This window comes from Apodemus sylvaticus, chromosome 10 (assembly GCF_947179515.1).
Source record: "Apodemus sylvaticus chromosome 10, mApoSyl1.1, whole genome shotgun sequence".
In the NCBI taxonomy this organism is placed as follows: domain Eukaryota; kingdom Metazoa; phylum Chordata; class Mammalia; order Rodentia; family Muridae; genus Apodemus; species Apodemus sylvaticus.
Genome location: NC_067481.1, coordinates 99,349,065 through 99,370,484, shown reverse-complemented (window position 1 = coordinate 99,370,484; position 21,420 = coordinate 99,349,065). Strand labels below are relative to the sequence as shown.

Sequence of the window (21,420 nt, the reverse complement as noted above, 5' to 3'; positions counted from 1 at the left end):
AGGCTGGGGGGAAAGCCCCAGACCCGGCCTTCAGGTGCTGTAGTCGGGAGGCCACCAACCAGGCACAAGCAGGTGTCCCGGCTCCTGGCGCAGGTACTATTATGCAGAAACCATCTTTGCATCTCACTTTATTGTTTCTGTATAAACTTCCTCTCACATGGAGGAATATATTGTTATAGTCATTAGCTTATCTCTCTTTTTTTAAAACTCTATGCTAACAGCAATGGAGCCAAAAGGAGGAAAACTGTAAGCTACAATAGAAAGGCACTTAGAACCTGTTAAAATACTGAATCCTGGAATGTGCAACGAACTGACAATAAGTATACCAGCCCTTCCAAGCCTGGTCCATCACTGAGTCGCATGCCGAGCTAATGTCCAGTGCTCTGTCCCTCTGCTCTCGGGCTTGAGTCTCAAACCCAATCCCCAGCCAGGGACGTAAGGCCTAGGGCCTAACAGAGCCAGGAGGAGCTTGCATCCGAGGCAGACTCACAGGTAGGAGACCAGCTCCTTCACTTGCTCACAGCCCCTTCGAGGGGTAGAGCCAGCACAGCCATGCCCCGTCAGGGCTGGGGTCCTAAGACCAGCAGTTAGGTAGGGCAGGGCAGGGTGACCCTTCTGAAGAGAAGGGCAGTCTGAGAAAGGCTAGGCAGAGCTGCTCAGAGGAACCACAGAGCGAAGGACCCCACTACCACCCGAGCAGCTCTTCTGTTCTACACACGGGGACATGAGGGGCTGAGCCACCATGGCATAGTACAGGGGACACAAGAGGCCAAGCTGGGGCAGCTAGCCGTTGGGATATGTGAAGCACACACACAGTCCTCCAGTGTCCCTGCTTGTTGCCCAAGCCCTGGGGACGCTGGCTTGGACAGAACTTATGGGCAAGAGAGGCAGCACCAAGAAAGGGGTTCAGCTGTTAAGAGAGAACCCTGTCATACACCCAGGCCTTGCTCAGGCTAACTTTCCCCAAGCAGAGCTGGTTCTCCTAATGCTGTGCTTGGCTACCTAGCCTCCCTTAACACCCAGGGGCTTCAGCCAGTGCTTTCTAGAAAGGTCCTTTCCAATGAGTCTTCCTTCCCTGCATCCCATGACTTGGTGGCCCCCAACTTGCAGCTGCTTCCCAAGCCTGACAGCCCACCTGGGGTTGACTAACGCCTTACAAGCTTCTGCAGAACAGCACTGCCCAGGCCAGGCCAGGCCAGACCACGTCAGTACAGTGATCCTTTGAACCTGCTTGCACATTCCCAAGGAGAAGGTTGAGTGGTCCGCTACCCTTCCTCTTTGGAAAGTGTTGCCAACCCTTTGGCAGTGCTAATTCTGGCAGGAAAGAGAAGTGCTGGCAGAGCAGGCTTCTCTGCTAAGCAAGCAGGGAAGCACCTTGTCATAGCAGCAGGCGGGGAAAGGCAGCCCGTGTCTGTCTTGCTCTCCCTCTAGACGGTGGACCAGAGGGAAAGGGGTCTAAGGAATCCCCAAGCTTGGGCCTATCTATGATCACTGGGGGCTCCCTAGTTGACAAGTAGGTAAGGCGGGGAGGAATGGAAACCTGCCCAGCCAGGCTGGTCATGGAGAGGAATGCACCAGAGCCAGAGGCAGGACTGAGGGTCCTGGGAGGACAGGCAGAGGAAGGCCTCACCCAGACTACACACTAGGGAAGTGGAGGTGATGGAGGCCTTAGCACCCAAGAGAATGGCTTTCTTGGACAGCAGGTCCAAGCCAGGTCCTCACCCCGGAGCCAGGAGGCCAGCACAGACCTTCCAGCACCATCCTTGCCACCTTGCCCCCAGCTTGTCTGGGGCCGCAGCTTGGCCCTGGGCAGTAGGATATTATTGCTATTTCGCAGAAGAGTTTCTGTTCGTCAGGGGATGAGCCCGCAGTAGGTGGCTGGGCTGTCATAGCTGGTAGATGGGTTGCCCAGTTTCAGTTTACCACAGCTGGTTTGAGCAGCACAGACCCTGGTGGAATGACCACCCAGCCTGGAGTTAACGCCTCTGGACTGCTGGCTGCAGAGCTGCCTGTGGACAGGTCCAGTACAGTGCCTGGTAGCAAAGGGAGTCCATCAGGGCTCGGCCGGGAGCGGCTGCGCTCCGTCCTTTCCAGAGGCGTCTTGTGGTCTTCCAGGCCCAGGACCCTAGCAGGCACTGACCCACGACCCTTCTCCCCCTCAGCCTTGCTACCAGCAGAGCCACCCAGGAGAGAGACCACAGGCAGGCCTAGTCCACCAGCCCCAAAGGGTGAGGGCAACAGTGGGTTCTTGGCCAGATTGAGGGGCAGAACAGAGCCTGGCAGCGCAGGGCCAATACTCCCACCCCCACCCCCACCATTGCCACAGGACAGAGCACTGAGGTCAAGGGGGCCAGGGGCCAGAGGTAAGGGCAGGCCAGGCAGACTGGGGCCTCCAAAAAGGGCAGCAGGGTTCGGGATGATGATCTGAGCCCCACTGACATAGGAGCCACTGTCAGGGGTGGGCAGTGGTGGTTTAGGGGGTGGGCGCAGCTGCAGGAGCTCCTGCTGCTCGTGGGACACAAAGTGGCCATGGGCTTTGATGTGTTTGCGCAGTGAACTGGGGTCCGTGTATCGCTTGTGGCAGCCGGGCATCTTGCAGTAGTAGGGCTTGTCTACGTAGTGGGTGCGGGTGTGCTTGAAGCGGTCGCTCGAGTTGGAGTAGCGCTTGTTGCAGCCCTCGTAGGGGCAGACATAGGGCTTCTCACCTGTAAGGGTGGGTGCATTGAGCGGCAGCGACTGCCAGGTCTTTCCGCCCATTCCCTTGCCTCTCCCAGGCCCAGAGCTCCTGAGGCATTCTAACTCTGATGTGGGAGACAGTTAGCGCCTGGTATGAGGCTGACCCAACCGAGGGCTGCAGGCAGAGTACAGCCTGAGGAAGCTGCAGCTGTGCTTGGGACTCCTGCTGTGCGCACTTTGGGTCCTTTGCCACAGAGCCTGTGAACGTTGTTAGGCAGAACGCATCCTGAAGTGTGTGCCCGTGCAGGCCTGGCCCCTGGTAGGTTCCAACAGCTGCTCTGCGTTTTCGTGCAGGCTTACTCATACATGGTTTCTCTGTATAGCCCTGGCTGTCCTAGCACCAGTTCTGTAGCTCAGACTAGCCTTGAACTCAGAGATCTGCCTCCTCCTGAGTGCTGGGATTAAAGCGTGCACACCATCCCTGGCTTAGATCACAGAGTCACGGCTTAGATCATGGCCAGGACAGGAACTGCCTGCAGCCACGCAGCCTTTGAAATGGAGCTGGGTCCAGAAGGAGATGCTGTGAGGCTGACGCACACTAGATCTCAAAGATGTGTATGAAAGAGAGTAGGCATTTCAGGGTTCTGATGTTTTGTTTTGGTCATTGTTTCTTTTTCTGTTTTTGAGATGGGGTGTCACGTGTGGTCCAAGATTCCCTTGAACTCCTGAGCTCAAGTGATCCTCCTGCTTCAGGTTCCCACTTATTTGTGAGTACAGACACTCATTACCATCCCCAGGTTTGCTGGCATTTTTTAAATGTGTGTGTGTGTGTGTACATACACATACACACATATATACATACATACATATACATATACATACACACATACATGTAGTTCTATATTGGGTTTCATAGAATACAGTTATAATTAATTTCACCTATTTTATACTGCTTTTTTAAATTTTGGGGTTTTTTTTCTTGTTTTGTTTTGAGGCACAGTCTCACTATATAATTCTGGCTGGCCTGGAAGTTGCTATATAGACCAGGCAGGCCCTGAACTCACAGAGCTCCTCCTGCCTCTGACTCCCAAATACTGAGATTGAAGGTGTGTGCTACCATGCCCAGCTTTCCTCCTTTTAATGGAGTAGTTAAGTTACTTAGGATGGTGTGTGTGGTTCTGGGGCTCAGGGTACAGTGAGGAGGAACAGGCCCAGTCCGCCTACCCTAAGGCGGTGTCAGATGATCGTGTCCTTGTAAACTATATGGCCCTCAGCAAGTGGCATCAAGGTGATGTGACAGTCACCTATCATCCGAACACTGGGGTGAAGCAGGGAGACTGCCAGTCCATGCCACCACTGGCTAGGAGCTAGAAGCCAGCCTGGGGTACATGAGACCCTGTCTCACAAAAGTGGAGTAGGGTGTGAACGGTGAGGTTTGCCCCCCTTTCCAGTCTCTCCCTGCAGCCCCCCCCCCCGCCCCCCACGCGAGCTCACCTGTGTGGGAGCGGTTGTGGATCTTGAGGTTTTCCAGGCGGGAGAAGCTCTTGTTACAGGTGGGGCATCGGTGCGGCTTCTCGTTGGTGTGTGTCCGGATGTGGATAAGCATCTTGTACCTGCTCCAGGAAGAGCCCAGGGGCACACTCAGCTCAGTGGGCACCAGCCCCTCCCTTCCTGCCCTCACCCTGCTCCCTCACCTGGCATTGAAGCCACGGCCATGGCGGGCACAACCCTCCCAATGGCAGCAGTATCGAGCATCCTGTTCCGGCTTGACGTGATGGTCATTGACATGGTCAACCAGGTCTTGGAGGAGCTCAAAGAGCTGGTTACACTGTGGGGCCAGGCAGGGTTCTAAGCCCAGGTAGGGTGCTGGCCCAGCCCCCGCCACATTCCCAGCCCCCACTCACCTTGGCCCATCGACACACCAGCTGCTTGGCCAGGGGCAGCTCTGGTGAGAGGCACTTGTCCTTGGGGGGAGGAAGGAAGGAGGAAGCGGGTAGGTGCAGAGCCCCACCGGAACCCAGGGGCAAGAAGAACTGGAAGGAGCTGGGGACACCATCCAAATAGCGCAGTGGCTGGTAATCCTAAGGAATGGGGATGGAGCAGGTTAGTGGGCCCCACGGACAGACCCAGAGCCTCCTGTAGATAGGGTTAAATTCTATCAATATGGCGCACGCCTTTAAATCCTAGCTCTTAAAAGGCAAACGCAGGTAGATCTTAAGGCCAGCCTAGTCTACAGAATGAGTTCCAGGGCTATGTAGAGAGACCCTGCCTCAGGAAAACCCAACTCCTGATTCATGGTGTCCACAGGTGAGCTTGTTTGGAAATAGTTTGTCCTGGGTCATCGGGTAAGGAGAGGTCCTTCTGGAGTAAGGCGATGCTCTCACGTCTCTCTGACAGAGAGGAGTGCGGTCTGGACACAGACATGCACACAGGGGAAAGGGCCAGCTGAAGATGCAGACAGAGCAGGGATGCAGTTACCAGCCTGGGGATGAACGCCAAGGATTAGGACTTCCAGAATCTATGACAGCAGGGAATGAAATTCCCCTGGAGTCTTCTGGGAGTGTGGCTCCCTCACCATCTTTACATGTTAGTTTGTAGAATTGGGAGAATTCCTTTCTCCTGCTTTAGATCATCTGATTTGTGGCACTTGCCAAGGAGCCCTGTCTAGAACCTTCCCTTCCTTACCACAGCAGTAGGCAGTGGAGGCAGGTCCCCATTGCCCTGGCGCTCAGGGGACAGGGGGCTGCTGCCATTGGGGGAGTCCAGTCCAGATGGTGGCGACAAGCTGAGGTCCACCAAGGGGGCTGCAGAAAAGCGTCCGTCCACCTTCTCAGGGAATTTGGGGTTCAGCAGGAAACCTGAAGAAGATCATGTTTCAGAGAAGCCAGCTAGCATCGTGGTGGACCAGGTCCCACCACCTCTGGATCCCTATCCCTGTCTCTAACTACTCGGGGATCCCAGACATCCAAGGAACAGCCTGCACAGTCAAAGAGATGACATCATCTTGTTGACCTTCACCAAAAGAGCTGGTAGCCACAAGCAGGAAACTGATTTTATACTTCGGTGGTTTAAACCTGTAATCCCAGCACTCAGGCTGAGGCAGCAGCCGGGCAGTGGTAGCGCACGCCTTTGATCCCAGCACTTGGGAGGCAGAGGCAGGCGGATTTCTGAGTTCGAGGACAGCCTGGTCTACAGAGTGAGTTCCAGGACAGCCAGGGCTATACAGAGAAACCCTGTCTCGAAAAACAAAAACAACAACAAAAAAAAGAGGCTGAGGCAGCCTACACTACACAAGATCATCTCAACACCAAAGAAGAAAATTATAAATACCCATCGTACAGATGAGGCCTGCCTGGCTCATGGGATAAACAGTGGAACAGGAACTGAAACAGAAACACAGTACTACCCTACTCCCTATAATATTCTGCCTCCTTGTTCCCTTCTATAAAATGGGAACACTGGGATAAACTTGTAGCTGCTTATATTCAAATGCTAATTTGGGTTCCCCAAAACTGTTTGCAGGAGTTGGTCTGCACAAAGCTTCTAGGAACCCACCCCCAGTTAACTCTGATTGGTGAATAAAGATGCCGGCAGCCAACAGCGGGGGAGGAGAGAGGTGAGATTTATGCCACGTGAAGGGACCAGGAGAGCTCGGCCCAGAGGGCTGCGCGAGTGGGTCAAGAGCCGCCAAGATGGAAGATGGACATTAGTAAGTAGTAACTCAGAGTTATCAGTAGGAGGTGGATTCTAACAGCATGGAGGGTAGGCAGTGGCCCAGCTACTGTGCTGCTGAAGGCACGTTAAAACCTAAGGCTGTGTGTGTGTCTTTCATCTGGGAAATCTGGGAACATAAATGGTTTGAGGTAGGAAGGAACCCTGCACTGAGATTTATCACAATATTCATATGACATGAGCTGACTTTTTATCCTCAGGTTCATTTGAAGGTTAAATAGATGAGTGCCGGGGGCTGGAGAGATGGCTCAGCTGGTAAGAGCACCGACTGCTCTTCCAAAGGTCATGAGTTCAAATTCCAGCATCCACATGGTGGCTCACAACCATCCGTAAAGAGATCTGACACCCTCTTCTGGCTGTCTGAAGACAGCTACAGTGTACTTACATATAATAATTAATTAATTAATTAATTAAAAAATAGATGAGTGCCACCTAGGTGTGAGCACGAAGCACTTTAAGACACGTTTGCCTTAATCACCACCCAGTAGAACCACCCATACAGATAACTTCAGAATCCAGAGATACAGTCTCACAATTTTAGCTGTTGCTTTGCCTGCCCGACTCCCACTTCTTTCCAGATCCTTCCACAGGCTTCGGTTGGAGCTAGTTCTATGTGCACGCTGTGTGAACTGGGCAGATACCATCCACTTAAAGGATGAACGGACAAGCATGGAGGTGGCCCTCTCAACTGGACCCAGTAAGCTCTATCCTGTTGGACACACCTTGGAGCAGTCTCATCTGAGGCCCCAGCAGACTGGTGAAGTACCTGGTGGTGGGGAGCCCGGGGAGCCAGGGGTGGGGCTATCGTCCACCAGGCCCAGCTCCCTATGCAAAGCATGATGCCGGACCACACCCAGTGTCCTGTCTCTCTTCTCTCTTGCCGCTCGGAGCTTGGTGATGCTCAGCTTTAGGTCAAGCGGCTCGTCCAAGGAGTGCATGGTGGGAGGGGGTGTCAAAGATGTACCCAACTGTTCTTGAGGCAGGAACCTGGGGAAGGACAAGTCATACAGTTACATTGTAACCTTAGTCAGCTATACCCATTGAAACTTCTTAGTGCAGTTACATTGTAACCTTAGGTTTCTCTTTCAGCTATACCCATTGAAACTTCCCGGAGCAGAGGAGTAAAGAGGTCAGCCTCAACAGCCTGGCTCACAGGTCAATGTAGATCCCACTGCCACTTCCCATGAGCCTTTTGGGATAGGCCAACTCTATGGTCTCCATGTAAGCATGGGAGTGTTAGAGACTGCCCCGAGTCACAGAACTCACAGTCTGGCAGAATAGCCAGACTTGAAATTACCTCTCCTAGGAACTACTTGGCTAAGCCCCAACTGTTGCTTCTGATAGAATGGGAAATTGTGCTTAGGAGGCCTGTCAGTCTGGATCTGGAGACCTAAAAGCAGTCCAGGAGCAACAGAAATCTCCAAGATACAGGTAGCACTCCTCGGTGATCAACTAAGCACCCACTGTGCCAGAAATGCCTATCCAGGGAGGGAACAATGTCACCTCCAGGGAAAGCAGCCTGAGGGCTGGTCCCAGGCAGCCTCTGCAAAGCTTGGCCTTGAGAACAGGTGAACAAGTGAGGGCTCCCAGGGAAGGCAGAAGATTTCCACTGTGACAAACACCAGAGGCCAGTGAGCTTTGGCTGCCACCAGGGGGCAGCTGGGGACTGTGGCCAGACCTGCTCTGCAGGGCCAGCACAGGACAGTAGGTAGAAATGACTAGTGGTGACATAATTTCACACTGCAGCTCTCCTCCTCTCCTGCAGCTGAGGGATGGATCTTCACAGCACAAGGCCAGCCCTTCTACACCAAACACCTCACCTTCCTCCCTTGAGAAGCCGCCCGCCTGTCCTCTGGCCTTTGTCCATGTCACTGTCACACCACGAAAATCAACACCCACACTCTGAGACTCCACTGCTGTTCTTAATACAAAGTGCACATGGAAGGAAAACACCCGAGCAGCTGAGTGTGTCCACAGGGACTTGTAAGATCTAGTGCCCTGTCATGGGCAGCGGCAGCAGAGGATAGCTGTTGTATTCCTGTCTTGGGCTCCAGGGCAGCTTCACCTACCTGGTCCTCACTTCCTCCCCATTTACCTCCCACAAGCTCCAGGCCTCAGAGGCATTCCCCAGGTACACAGGATGGTCCCTTCCTTGGCCTGCAACCCTGCTCGTAAGGATACATCTCCAGCTCCCGCCACATGTGGCTCCATGGGCTCTGGGCACAGGGCTGCATCATCAGGACACAGGAAGCCTTTTCACTATGAGACTCAGGGCTGTAACTTGTCCCCACTGGAGCTGTCAGATGCACTTGTTACTGCTCACCCATGCTTGGGCCAGAGCCCCGCCCTCTCAGGAGTCCCAGACCCACGTAGGTGGGTAGGTGACCGGGATGGGTGGCCTTAGGCCTGCTCATCCATTCCTGTCTAGGCAAAGGCTGCCCTCTGCCTGACCTGTAGCCCATTAAATCTGTCTGTCTGTCTGTCTCTACCTGTTTATTTTTAGACACAGGCCCATCCAGCCTCCCTGAAGCTTCTCTTCGCTGGGAGCCTGGAAGGGGAGGAAGGAAGTAAATATTTATGCTGATTAAGAATTCAGGAGCCAGGAAGGGCTGGTGGCCTGGTCCCTCTCTGGCCCAAAGCCACAGGCCTCTCTGCCCCCAACACCCACCCACCATGGAGAAAAGACCACTGGCAGAGTGCCTGAGCTAGAAAGTCAAGCACTGGCTCAGTCACAGTGCCAACCGAGCAGTACCCTGTGGCACCTGCTCCTGTCATGGCCTCCCACCAGAGAGAGCCTAGGAGGAGCCACTGGCCTGTCATCTGGTTCTGAAGACCCCCAGGGAACAGCAGTGTTCACCTAGGGCTGGGATGGCCCCAGCAGGAGGAGCTTATCTCCCTGGGTGAGGGGCCCATCACCCAGATCAGGAAAGGGGCCGCAATGACTGCCCCGCCCCACAGTCAGCAGATCCAGTCCCCAGGGACACCCCTTCACTCCCTGCCCCTGGGTTCTGCCCAGGGAGGAAGGGGGGGTCATTCCTGGAAGTCAGAATCCAGTCCAGGCTCTGCACCCCTCCTGGGAAAGGAGGAAGAGACGCCCCAGAGAGTCCCGTTAGTTTCCCGACCCTCCGCCCCCAGGGAGCAGATGGCCTATGACCCCACTCATGCTCTGACCTTGGCCAACCTCAAAGGCCTCTCCACTCCTCTTCCCAGCCAGCAGTGGCCTGTCTGGCTTCAGCTTTGCTCTTTGTTCTAGAGCTAGGTGGAAGCAGAGAGGCAGGGCCCCCATTCTTCAAACCGCCTCTGCAGCTGGCCTTCTAGGGCCGGCCCTACAGCACCAGCCAGACTTAAATGCCTGGAACAAGGGTGACGGCAGGCCCTGCCCCTAGGGAGAGTGAAGCCACCACCTCCTTAGAGGAGCAGACCCAGCAGCTTGTCCTTAGAGTCCAGGAGATCTGGATTCAGCAGGTCTCCAGAGTTCGGTGGTCCACAGGGGCAGGGTGCCACCTCTCCTAGTCAGGTGTTTACAGGTGCGATACCAAGGGGCAGGGAGTGCGCCAGCCTGAGAACCCTGCTGGAGAAGCCACCACCGGTGCCTCCTGTCTTCTACTGGTCGATGGCTGAGTGTCTCACACCCTGGGCAGTGGGGCTGAGATCTGGGACCAAAGGCCACGCCTTGGAGCACTCACTCCTGGTAGGCAGAGTGCGTCCCATGACACACCCACCTGCAAGGGCCAGTGAAGGGAGCACGAAACAGCGCGGGGGTGCTGGGCCAGCCCTGGAGGCTCTTCCAGCTGCAAAAGGAACTAATTAGAGCAGAGGGAGCTGGAGGAAGCGGCAGTGAGGGAGGAAGCGCAAGAGGGGGCGGCACAGAGACCACCGGGGCGGCAGGGGTGGGGACGGGACGGCCCTCCCACAACCCGGGGCGGGGGTCACCCTGAGGGTGGGCTGGGCGCCTCCAGCCAGCCATGCCAAGACAATGACTGCTATTGTGCGTCCACTGCAGACCCTGCACAGCCGGTCCCCAGCTGCAGTGTCTGCAGGGCACCAGGCCTCTAGAGACCAATATGGACCACCGTCCCCCCCCCCTTGGGGAAACTAAGCATTAAAGACAACAAGCTAAGAGAAGGGGACCAAATTCCTGCTAGGGTGAAGTCCTTTCTTCCCTGCCACAGGGAGGGCTACCTTTAACAAGGACCTCAGCAAAGGTGGACTGCCCACCTACCCCACAACCTTACGTGTTACTAATATGATGAACACCCCAATTTCACCAGGGGTAGTCTTGAAACTGCACATTTGGTTAGCTATAGCAAAACCAATCTAGAACTTGGTGACAGTGGCCCAAGATGCACCTCTCCACACAGTCGGTCACGTCCACTTGGGAGAGGGAGGCAATTAGATCAGTAATTCAAGGCTAGCTTGATAGTCTCACACACACACACACACACACACACACACATACACACACACACACAGTTAAAACCCTGGTCTCCACCTGTCAGTAGCCAGGCCTTGATATAAGAGTGTCTCCAACTGGAACATCACTTTAGCACTCTGGCCTTCCAGACTAGGAGACTGAGGCTAGGGAGAAGTGTCTGCCCCAGGCTGCAATCACAGGTGGCAAGACCGTGGTGTCTATGTCAATGACCGCACCAGCCAGAGGCTGACAGCCCATCGGTCCAGGACTTGTCACACCAGGTGACACTTCAACCCACTTTATAGATGCAGAAACTGAGGCTCAGGAGAGCGACCTGTCCTGGGTCACCTGGTAACAGACAATGGATTTATCAGCCCCTCCTGTGTCCCTGGACTTGGCTTAGGTTGGTTACTAACTCCCCGCCCAGAGGGTTTATAGAGGGAGAGTTAGGTACAGAACCCAGGAAAGGCAGCAGGGCAGGCAGTGGGTAGGCACTGAAGGGGGTGAGGAGACTGGGGGCCCACCAGAAGGCTGGGAGAGCTGAGGGCAGAAACACTGCCAAAACAGGCGGCCCATAACCCCGCATTCCTGGGAACCGGCTGCGCTCCCTACTCTGGCCAAGAGCCCCACCCTCCTTGGCTGCCCAGTGAGGGGAGACTGGAGGGTAACGGCAGGATGGACCCCTCAGGGCCCCTTCCCAACCGGAGGGGCAGGCAGGGTTCTAACGGGTCAGACCACAGAGCCTCACAGCGCTCTGCCGCTTCCTGCCATATCCCCTGACCCCCTTCTCCCCTTCCCTAAGTTCGGGTGTAATGTTCAACATATAGAATAGAGCTACACACACAGTAAGCACTTGGTAAAAATCATCTTGTCACCCCTGCTACGGCCTCCAGTCTATAAGAACAGTCCTGAGGTCTGGTCCTCCCTGTGTACCCACAAATGTTAACATCTCATTCCAGACCAGAACTCTGGCTGGCCTGTGTCCCTGGGAGAGCCTCTGGCGCCCCGTGGAGTGACCACAGAGTTGGGAAGTTACCCTGGGTGGGGGTGGGGGAGCCCCCTGCAGAGCCTGACAGCACAAAGAGACCCTGGAGGGAGGGTGTAGAAGCCTTCCAGGCCTAGGGAAGGGGGCCGCCACTGTCCTGGAAGGGCTCGGAGTCTGCTTTCCCTGGACTCCCTGTGTGTAGCTCCCTCCCAGCCCCAAGAGGGGCGCTCGGCCGATACACACCACCTCAGTAGAAACTCAAATGTTTCCAGACAACCAGTCCAGATGTGAACTCTTCTCTGCTAAGAACACTGGGAGACTGGCTGAGCAGCACCTGAGGACACAGCTGGCAGAGAACTTTGCCACTGCAAGTTCACAGAGCAAAGCCAGCATCAAACTACCTGGCTGTGTGGCCTCAGACAGACCCTGTCACTCTCTAAGCCTCCACAGGACAGTTTCCTCACTGGTAACTCAAGCACCACAATATGATCCTAGATATTCAGGACATCCTATAGGCCAAGCCTTGGCCTAGTGGCTGCGGCATGGAGGGAGGATGCCACTGGTAGCTCTGAGGATCCTCATTTCTGCCTTAGGCTGGGGTGACCTACAGTCTACCAAGGTCTCCCAGATCTGAAGCTTAAAGACCAGGAGGTTTCCTCCTCCTGCACCCCTCACCAGCCCCACCACAGGACTGTCCTTGTCCCAGACCAGGAGGGTGGGTTAACAGGAGCCCCACAAGCACTCATGCAAACAAGTGTCCCTCCGGCCGGCCGCAAGGTCTGTCTGGCCTAGAGGCCTGCAAATGTTCTGGTGGCTCTGGGCCCCCTTCTCCGGCCCCCACCTCCCGCTGCTGCCTGCCCGCCTGCAGCCACCTTTGCACAACTATGTCTGGTATTTTCCTGTCTGCCCAGCTTTGGGGGGGGGGGGGGTATGGGGCCATGAGCAAGCCTGCACCTGGGCCTCAGCCAGAGGCAAGCAGGCCAAGCAGCCCCCACACAGCCCGCTGGGCTGAAAGGGAAGGACACAGGACTGGGCAAAGCCACTGCAACCCCTGGGAAGGGTGGCCAGTTAGGGGCATGGGCCCAGCAAGGCCGAGCATAGGCAGAACTGTCGTTCTGGGTAAGTAGCTCTTTTGGTAAAGGCAAGCACAAGGCTCCAGGTTCTGTCCCCAGCACTGCATAAGAACAGGTATGGTGGCAAAGACCTGTAATCCCTGCACTTGGGAAGCAGAGGCAGGAGGATCTGAAGTTCAGTTCGTGGTCAGCATGGGCCACATAGTGAGATTCTGTCACAAGAAACAAACACCCAGCCAGGAGGTGGTGGCACACACTTGGGAGATGACAATCCCAGCCCTCGGGACGAAGAGGCAGGCTGATGTCTGGGAATTCCAGGCCAGCCTGGTCTACAGCGTTCAGGACAGCCAGGGCTACACAACACCTAACAAACACCCCACCAAGCTGCTATACTGCAGTTGGAGGGACGGGAGGGGTGCAGTGCTCTGAGAGCAGCACAGGCACCCGCCAGTTGGCAAGAGAGTGGGTCTCACCCTCGTGCACAGCAGCAGAGGCCTGCCCTTGGCTTCAGTGGCTGGAGCTGCTGCTCAGGAGACCAGAAAAGTATGGGCGGCCAATCCACAAAAGCAAGGAAACAGCACTTCCCGAGCCTAGCCCTGATTTTCACGGACCCAGCAGGAGGCCCCATACCTGTGGCCCTCCCTTCCTCCCGCCTCCCAGGGGCAGACACCACACCAGGCCGCTGCGAACAACCACACCTGCCAGCTCAACCGCAGGGGGGAAGGCGGGCTCGGACTTCGGCCCTTCCCTCCCTCTTCATTTATGCATTCCAGCACCAGGCTCTCTCCGCTGGGGTCCGGGATAAATCAGATGGAACAGGGCCTGAAGGTTGCTCAGTTACACAGGCCGGGAAGCCATGTTGGGGCACACAGCTCTGCTGAGGGTTGGGAGGGGTCTAATAAGGTCATGGGGACACAAAGCAAACCTGGGAGTCACCTGCCTATACTTCCAGGTACTTGGGAGGCTGAGGCAGGGGGATGACAAATTCTGGACTAGCTGGGCGGTGGTGGCGCACGCCTTTAATCCCAGCACTTGGGAGGCAGAGGCAGGCGGATTTCTGAGTTCGAGGACAGCCTGGTCTACAGAGTAAGTTCCAGGATAGCCAGGGCTATACAGAGAAACCCTGTCTTGAAAAAAACTAACAAACACAAACAAACAAAATTCTGGACTATAGAGTGAGTCCCCAAGGCCACGGTGGGCAACAAAGTAAGATCCTTTCTCAAAATGAACAGTAAGAAAAGATATTCCTCCCTTGGAGCCTCTCCTACCCTGGGCTCTTTTTCACGGTTCCTTAAGTCTACATTTGCTCTAAAAAGTCATGGCTCAGGGGCTTTAAAAAGAGAAGTCTGGGGACAAAGGGACCAAGTCCTCCCTGGCCAGGGACAAACCAGTCACCTGGGAATGAGATGCTGTCTCCCCATCTCTAAGTGACTGTCAAGGTCACGCTTGCAAACAATAGGGAGGCTGAGTGGGAGGCTGAGTGGGATTCAACTCCTTTCTCCAAAGCAGTCTTCCTGGGCCCAAGGTTGCAGTAAGGACCCAAGGTGTGGCCCCCAAACAGCCTAGGACAAGTCAGCAAAGGAGGAGGCTTCTCAGAGGGACTGGACCTAAAGCTGAGGGGCACTGGGGAGCCATGGAGTGTTGTACACAGAAGCAAGAGCGGCGCTGGCCCTTCCAGCTCAGAGCCTCCTCCCCTTAGCCTCTCCTTTCGTAGGATCCTCGCCTCCCTAAAAGCCGGAGGCATACTTATCAAGTAGACAGCTACCCATATTCTCCTGCAGTTATCATTTCCCCCAAACCCCTGCCCTGTCTGGCATGTCTTCTGGGATAGTCGCCTGCACCAGTGTCCACCTGGACACTGCTGCTGAAGGCCGGGAGACTAGCCAAGCCTCATAGCTGTGGCGTGAGGCCTGCCATGCCAGCCCTGGGTCTAAATCCTGGTTAATGCATCACTAACACCACAAAGTCACCAACTCTCAAGCTCACTAAGTGTGCCTGGCCCTTGCTGTGTCCTGCTGCCTGACCTTCAGCCTCAAGCCTTCTCCAGGCATAAGGACCCTCCTTCCGAGATGAAAGGCCTGAGGTGGGCAGGGACTGGGGTTCCTGGGCAGCTCCAAGCCCACTGAGGAAAAAAGATGACCAAAGCTAGAGAGATGGCTCGGTTGATACAATGCTTGACATGCAAGCAGAAGACCTGAGCTCAACCCTCAGGACCAAAAGGCCAACCATAATGACCCACGCTTACAATGCCAACACTGGGGCTCCAGCCAGGCCTACCTGGTGAGTCCCAGGCGTCTGAGGAATGGCCTCTACATACACAACACACACATACACACACTCAATCTGAGAGAAGATCACACTAGCAGACCCTTTCCCTGCTCCTGCTGACCCAGAGAACAATCTTCTTCCCATACAGAACTGAGCAGAGATGTGAAGACCCTAAGCTATGAGTTTGGGAAACCAAATGTGTCTTGACTTGATATGAGGCGAGACTTTGGGCTTTCATTTCCCAGCTGTACAGGACGGAACTGCCCTGGAATGGGATGGGAGCGGGGACCCCTACAACACCCAGACCTGTTTCCTCACATGCTCCGTTGTACCTGGCCTACACTCCTCCCAATGTTTGTTGAGTGAGTGAATAAGGGAAATCAACTGTGTTTATTATCCACGTGAGGTGGCAGGTGCCCTTCAGCTGGAAAGTGACATCCAAGGTCAATGTTGAAAGCAGAACCTAGGACACAGAAGCCTCACCTCCTGTCTGGGACACACACTTGGAGCCTACACATGGGGGGCCAGGTACAGACTTGAACAAGGGTCGGAGAGGGGAGAGACGATAATATTCCCATCACTGGTTGGTGGGGAGGACCCGCTCCTCAGATTCATCTCCTCGGACTCCCACCTATCCAGCCCATACCAGTGGGCACATTGCATATGCTCTGGCCTCTACCCCACCTCTTTCCTCAGTCATCCCTTTCTGCCTAGCGGATACACTCTGGACTACAAAGCAAATCAAGAAGCCACATCACAGAGAAATGCCCATCAGATGGGGCCAGACCTGACCTGATCCAAGATCTGAGGGCCCAACATCTGTGGAACTGAGCAGGTAAGGTATCCCGGTGACACCGGCTAGCAGCGCTCAGGAGGGAGGGAGGGACTCTCAGGCAGGCAGGGATGTGCCAGTCAGACCCAGAGGGCAGTGGAGGCATAGGACAGAGGCTTCCACAGATACTGGCAGGAGAGTTGGCAGTGAGGAGTGGAACTGGTCAGGTTCCAGCTAAAGTGGCATTTCGTGGGTCAGGCCCAGACAGTTCTAAATGCCTGCTCCCCTCTGGCCTCTCCTCATTCAGAGACCACAGGACAAGTCACCAAACCTGTCAGAGCCTCCCTTTCCCCCACCAGCCTCCAAAAGCCTTTTGACTGCTGGGATCTCAAGGGGATGGTGAGCGGGAACCCACAGAGACCTTGTGTGATAGGAGGGTCTGTTCTCCCTCAGGCTCCCTCCGAGGTTGAGACTGGAGACTGGCTCAGCAGCCTCCTGCTGAGGGGATTCGCTGAATTTCCATCCACCCTTGGAGGAAGGCACCCAAGGCTAGATGTGAGTCCCCTCCCCTAGCCATCTGCTGAGGCACCTGCATCTCAGACTCCTCCCCTGTGGTGGGTACCACCTAGGCTCTCGGGCATCCAAGACAAAGGACTTGAGGACTCACCCGACAGTCCTGGCACTGGAAGATTCTCAGCCCGCTTGCCCATCCCCCACCAAGGGCATCTGGAGCAGATGGGAAGCCCCTGCTCCTGAAGCAGCCTCATTTCCACCCTCGCGCCCCTCCCAGCCCAGCCACCAGCTAACTAGGGCCTCCCCCTCCAATCTGGGGGATGGGGAAGAAACGGCCACAGTCAAGGACTCTGTCTGCCCAGCCTGGGACGCCTGGAGGAAGGTGTCCTAGCTGCAGTGCCAGAAGGGTCATCCAGATTCAATCTCCGGCCTCCCACGGGACCAACCATCGGTAAGCGAGGCTTCTAGAGGCCTCCAGAGGAGGACCTCCAAGTCCAGCCTCCCTCCCGTCTCCCATAGAGAGGCAGGGTAAAGAGATGCAAAGGGAGCAATGGGCTGAGGACATGAGGCCCAGCTATGTCCAGGCTAGGGGACCGGCTGACACGCCCCCTCCCCAGAGGGCCACACGCCCACTGGCCCTGTTCCACTGAGCCTTCCCTCACTTATCAAATTGGGATAGATGAGTCTCTGTCACAAGTCTGGCAATTTCAGGTGAGGATACACACACCCCCTTTGTCAAGTTAGCCCAGCAAGTGGAAGGCATGTATGTGGGTTGGGGTTTTCCCAGGGACCCTCAGGAGGATATCAGCACTACCCCTCAATACCATTCCACTGCTGTCCCAACAACCCGGTCTACTGGGGAACTTCTGCCATTTTTATTAGCCAGAGTGAGTAGGAGGGCTGGCTCTGAGAGGGCGGAGATGGGGGCGGGGGCAGGCTCTACCCTGCAAACTTGTCTGCTTACCACTAGCACAAGCAGGCTCCGTCCTGTTCCTGAGAACAACGGCCGGAGGTACTTGTTAAAGAAGCCCAGTTCCCAACCTGGCCACGCTGGTGTTAGACTTCACCAGGGTGGGGCCTGGTGCAGCTACCTAAGAAAAACACCAGGTCAGCAGCTGTGTCCCACAAGCCTCGCTGGGGCCGCCGTCCATACACCAGCTGGAACAGGGACGGACGACTGGCCCATCACCTGGCTCTGGTGTCCTGAGTGACTTTCCATACGTGTACTTGGATTCTAACTCAATGTGAGGATACTCCACGGCTCCTGAGGGAAGAGGCTTCCAGGCAGAGGCTGGTGAACCCAATGCTCTGCCTCAGTCCAGAGACCCACCCTTGTGTCCGCTGAGAGAGGTACCCGGTGCTTGGCACACACCCATACCAGCCATAGGGTGCCCACCATCCTTGAAAAGCCTCCAAGTAACAACCACAGGTGAACACTGAAGGGACTTGGGGATGGGGGTGGGGGAGGGCAGCCTTGGGAAAGGCTTAGCCCCTCACTCTGCTCTGATTGAGTCTCTCCTCTGGAATCCAAATTTCCCAATTGGGTAAAAGGCGCAAACACTCCTCCTTACCATTCAGCTCCCCCGGGAAGTGGGGATCTTCAGTGGATCTTAGAGAGGCACAGAGGCTGGGGGACCGAGCCAGGAGCATAGCACATGCTCACACACCCCGAATGCCTCCCCAAGAGCAGAACTGCAGGCCCCAGCCTCAACATCTGGTCCCCCAGCCACAGCTGTTACCCTTCTCCTCCCTCATTCTGGGATTGCCCCAAACCCTGCCCAGCACTGGCACCGCCCTCTCCCATAAGTGGGAAATTCAGATTCCAGGAGAGTCCAGCTGGGGAGACGGAAATGTGCATGGGAAAATGTCGTGAGGAAAAACACATTCTTCCCTCCGCACCGAAGCCAGCACAGACCCTGGAACAATTTAGGTGGCCAGTGCACCCTCCCACTACACAGGGCCAAGGCTGAGCCAGCCTTGGAGGAGAGCCTGAGATGCAGAGGTTAGGTCCAGCTTCTCTCGCGCCCTGAGATGGGGCCCTGACCGACCTTTGTCTGCCTCGTGTCCAATTTGCCTTCTAGCCCCTCACTCCCACTAAGGAAGGAGGGCTAAAGAAGAAATGGCTTCAACTACCCTTTTGCAGCTGAGTTTTTCAGAAACAAAAGCTTTGCGGAACGAGGTTTCCACAATTGTTTAAAATGAGGTTTTGGGATGTCTGTGGCATCCAGTTTTTCATGCAGGCTCCACCCACGGATAATTGAGAGTTGGCTTTTGTTGGACACATCCTTTCTCCCCGCCCCCACAGACAGGCCAGCCGAGTCTCAGGACTCAGCTATCTCACCTTGTCTGACCCTAGGTTTTACAGATGAGGAAACTGAGGCCTGGACAGGGGAAGAGCCAGGCCAAAGAACACTCAAAAGCTGATGGTTGTGCCAAGATTTGAACCCAAGACACAAAAAAAGGGTTTCTTGGCCAAGAACTGTTCCCCATTCGCCCCCTACACAAAGATTGTGTCCTGGATCCAGCAAGTCCCTTAAAGGCCACTGACCCTCAAAGCAGTAGTGCCTGGAAGTGGGGTGACTCATTGTCTGGCTTCCCACCCACCCCCAATCTCAGAGGGAGGGCTGGCAGGTGTCCCCGCATGGAGAGCCAAGAGCCCCCAGGGGGCCTGGGCTAGGGTCACTCTGGGGCCGGAGAGACCCAGCTGGAGGGATTTAACACCAAAGGTCAGGGGTCACAGACAGGGAAGGGCAGGCAGGCATAGGGGGTCAGGGGGTCAGCACTAATGGTAGCTCCGGAAAGAAGGGGGAGGGGGAAAGGCTAAAGGCATGGGGCTGCTTCCAAGGGTTCCCCACCCCACAAAACCAAAGCCTGGCCCTGCCTCCTGCTTGACTGATGGCAGACAGGGACATATTAAGCTGGGAATGGGTCCTGAAATGAGCTAGAGTGCAGTTCAGCAAAGGGTGTCTTAGGAGACCCCTCCCCCAGTGCAAGCCAGGGCCAGCTGAGAGGCCCAGCCTGAGCCCAGAGGGAAGAAAAGAGGAGAGAGAGAGGGCTCTGAGGTCACTACAGAGGGATGTGTGGGCTGGGGCTGGGACAGCTGTGGTACTACTGTGCCACCAGAGTGGGGCCTGGGAAGAGGTGGGCACCCTAACGGGGACAGTTTTATATTCCCCGAGCCCAGGGGCTGCAGCAAGCTAGCTAAGATAGCAGTTGTCTCCCTAGCCACGGTTCAGCCCCACCTTATTCCTGGGTGCCAGGACAGGAGGGAGGCAGCCGTGCAGAGCGCCTGCAACACAGGACCAAGACACAGGCCCTAGCCCTAGCCAGAGGAGGACCCGTGGCAGCTCAGGTCTTGGTAGGGCCATTGGCTGGCCTGACTGCCCCCTTGGTGTCAAGCATTCCCTCTAGAGCCAAGATCTCGGGCTGTGATGGCTGGGGGCCCAGGGCTCCTCCCAGCTTCCAGCTTCCCAGGCCCCAGGGCAGGGCTGGGCAACTCCCTGCAACCAGTGCTTGCCCGCCACCCTCTGGCTGGGCTGGGCGGGCCCTCCTGGATAGGCAGACAGGCAGCATGCTGCCCTGCTGTGGCCTGAGTACCCCACTGGGTAGGGCAGTGTGCCAAGGCGTCCAGGTGCCAGTCTGGATTCCAGCCCCATCCCAGGGGGCCTGCGGGGAGGTGCAAGCATCATCCCGGCAGGAGGGGGATGCACCTGCCTCTCCCTTCCTCCACACCCTCCCTTAGGATGCAATCTCTCACCCTCTCCATCCTGCCAGGTCCCTCACCTGCTTCCATCCACCCCTCGGGAGTGGACCAAACGCTAGACAGTACTCCAACTCCTAGTGCTGAACCAAGGGACGCCCCCCTCCCTGCCTTCTCCAGGGTTTGTTAAGGGTAGCAAGAGGAGGTCTTTCCCCAGAAAGGGAGGGTACCTTCTAAATAACCTCTGCTCACCGGTGAGCAAAGGAGGCTGCCAGACGCCCCACACAACTTCATGCCCAGGCTTCGGATGGCCCCCTCTAACCTCACAGAGCACCCCTTCTGAAGACGCCCAACTTCCCCAGTGAAGTTTGCGCCCGCCCCGGGCCCGGCCACAGTTCAGTTCGGCCCCCAAACAGAAGGAGGGAAGGAAGGAGAAAAGACGGTGAGATCGAAGGACCCAGACAGGGAGCCGGCGAGAAAGGGAGCGCGCAAAACCAGCGAGCGCAGGGGCCTCAGCGAGGGCTCACAATGGCCCGGAGCGAGGCGAGGACGCGGGAGGGGGAGGCGACCCTCGGCCCCGCGCACCAGGCAAGTCCCTGGCCGGGTCCGCGTCCTCCCGGCGCGACGCCCGGGGGCTTCCTACCTCGGCGGCCGGGTTGACTGGCTCCGGCTGCGGGTTCCGGCGGTCCTGGGGCAGCAGGGAGCGGGCGAGGGGGAGGGCCGGGGCGGGCGGGGGCCGGGGCGCGAGGCTCACGGGGCACGGGCTCCCCTGGCGCGGCCGCCCGGCGCCCGGCCGCTCCGCCACATCTGCAGCTCAGGGCAGGGAAGGTGGCCGCGGCGGCCCGGCCGTGCGGGGATGTCTTTGCAAGGGAGGGAGGAGAGAAGAGGAGGGAGGGGGCGGGAGGAGGGACTGGCGGCCGTGGAGGAGGGCGAGGAGGAGGGGCGCGGGGGGCGGTCTCCCTCCCTCCCTCCCTCGCGGCTCGCTCGCTCCCGCCCTCTCTGCAAACCCCTCTCGCTACTGCGGCCCCAGGCCCGGGGCGCCAGCTGCCAGGCGGAGCGTGCGCGTAGGGGGGTGGGCTGGGCCGGGGGAGGGGAGGAAGGGCGGACGGCCGCAGGAGCGGGCACCGTAGGGAAGGGGGAGCGAAGGAGGGAGCCCGGCCGTCTCTGAGCCGCGCGTCCTCCTCGACTCCCCCCTCGCCTGCCGCGGTCCCGCCCCCAGCCCGAGGGCAGCGCTAGGACAAGGCCTGGGGGGCGGGGGGTGGGGCGAGATATCCCGCCCCTGGGGAA

General features: G+C 56.7%; 1 protein-coding gene across 3 annotated transcripts; it reads right to left on the bottom strand.

Annotated features, from left to right (window-relative positions):
* Positions 1–113: 113 nt before the first annotated feature.
* Positions 114–21,085, bottom strand: Glis2 (GLIS family zinc finger 2). Of its 3 annotated transcripts, none has more exons than XM_052195849.1 (7): positions 20,777–21,085; positions 7,175–7,395; positions 5,362–5,534; positions 4,581–4,757; positions 4,371–4,504; positions 4,171–4,292; positions 114–2,705 (listed from the first exon to the last, which is right to left on the bottom strand). In XM_052195849.1, exons 2-7 carry the CDS (start codon positions 7,344–7,346, stop codon positions 1,915–1,917), a joined length of 1,569 nt encoding a protein of 522 aa, XP_052051809.1. In that variant the 5' UTR covers positions 7,347–7,395; positions 20,777–21,085; the 3' UTR covers positions 114–1,914. The 3 variants fall into 3 exon arrangements, with proteins under 3 accessions (XP_052051809.1, XP_052051810.1, XP_052051811.1); XM_052195850.1 differs by having other exon boundaries at positions 4,171–4,289; positions 20,777–21,084; XM_052195851.1 differs by lacking the exon at positions 20,777–21,085 and having other exon boundaries at positions 7,131–7,257.
* Positions 21,086–21,420: the final 335 nt, after the last annotated feature.

What these genes read in the sequence shown, in the direction of transcription:
- Glis2 (XM_052195849.1), bottom strand. Translation starts at nt 7,346, where the DNA reads ATGCACTCCTTGGACGAGCCGCTTGACCTAAAGCTGAGCATCACCAAG. An exon ending in GGCCGTGGCTTCAATGCCAG is followed by an intron (nt 4,293 to 4,370) that starts GTGAGGGAGCAG and finishes CTCTTCCTGGAG; the next exon opens with CAGGTACAAGATGCTTATCC. An exon ending in CCACAACCGCTCCCACACAG is followed by an intron (nt 2,706 to 4,170) that starts GTGAGCTCGCGT and finishes CCACCCTTACAG; the next exon opens with GTGAGAAGCCCTATGTCTGC.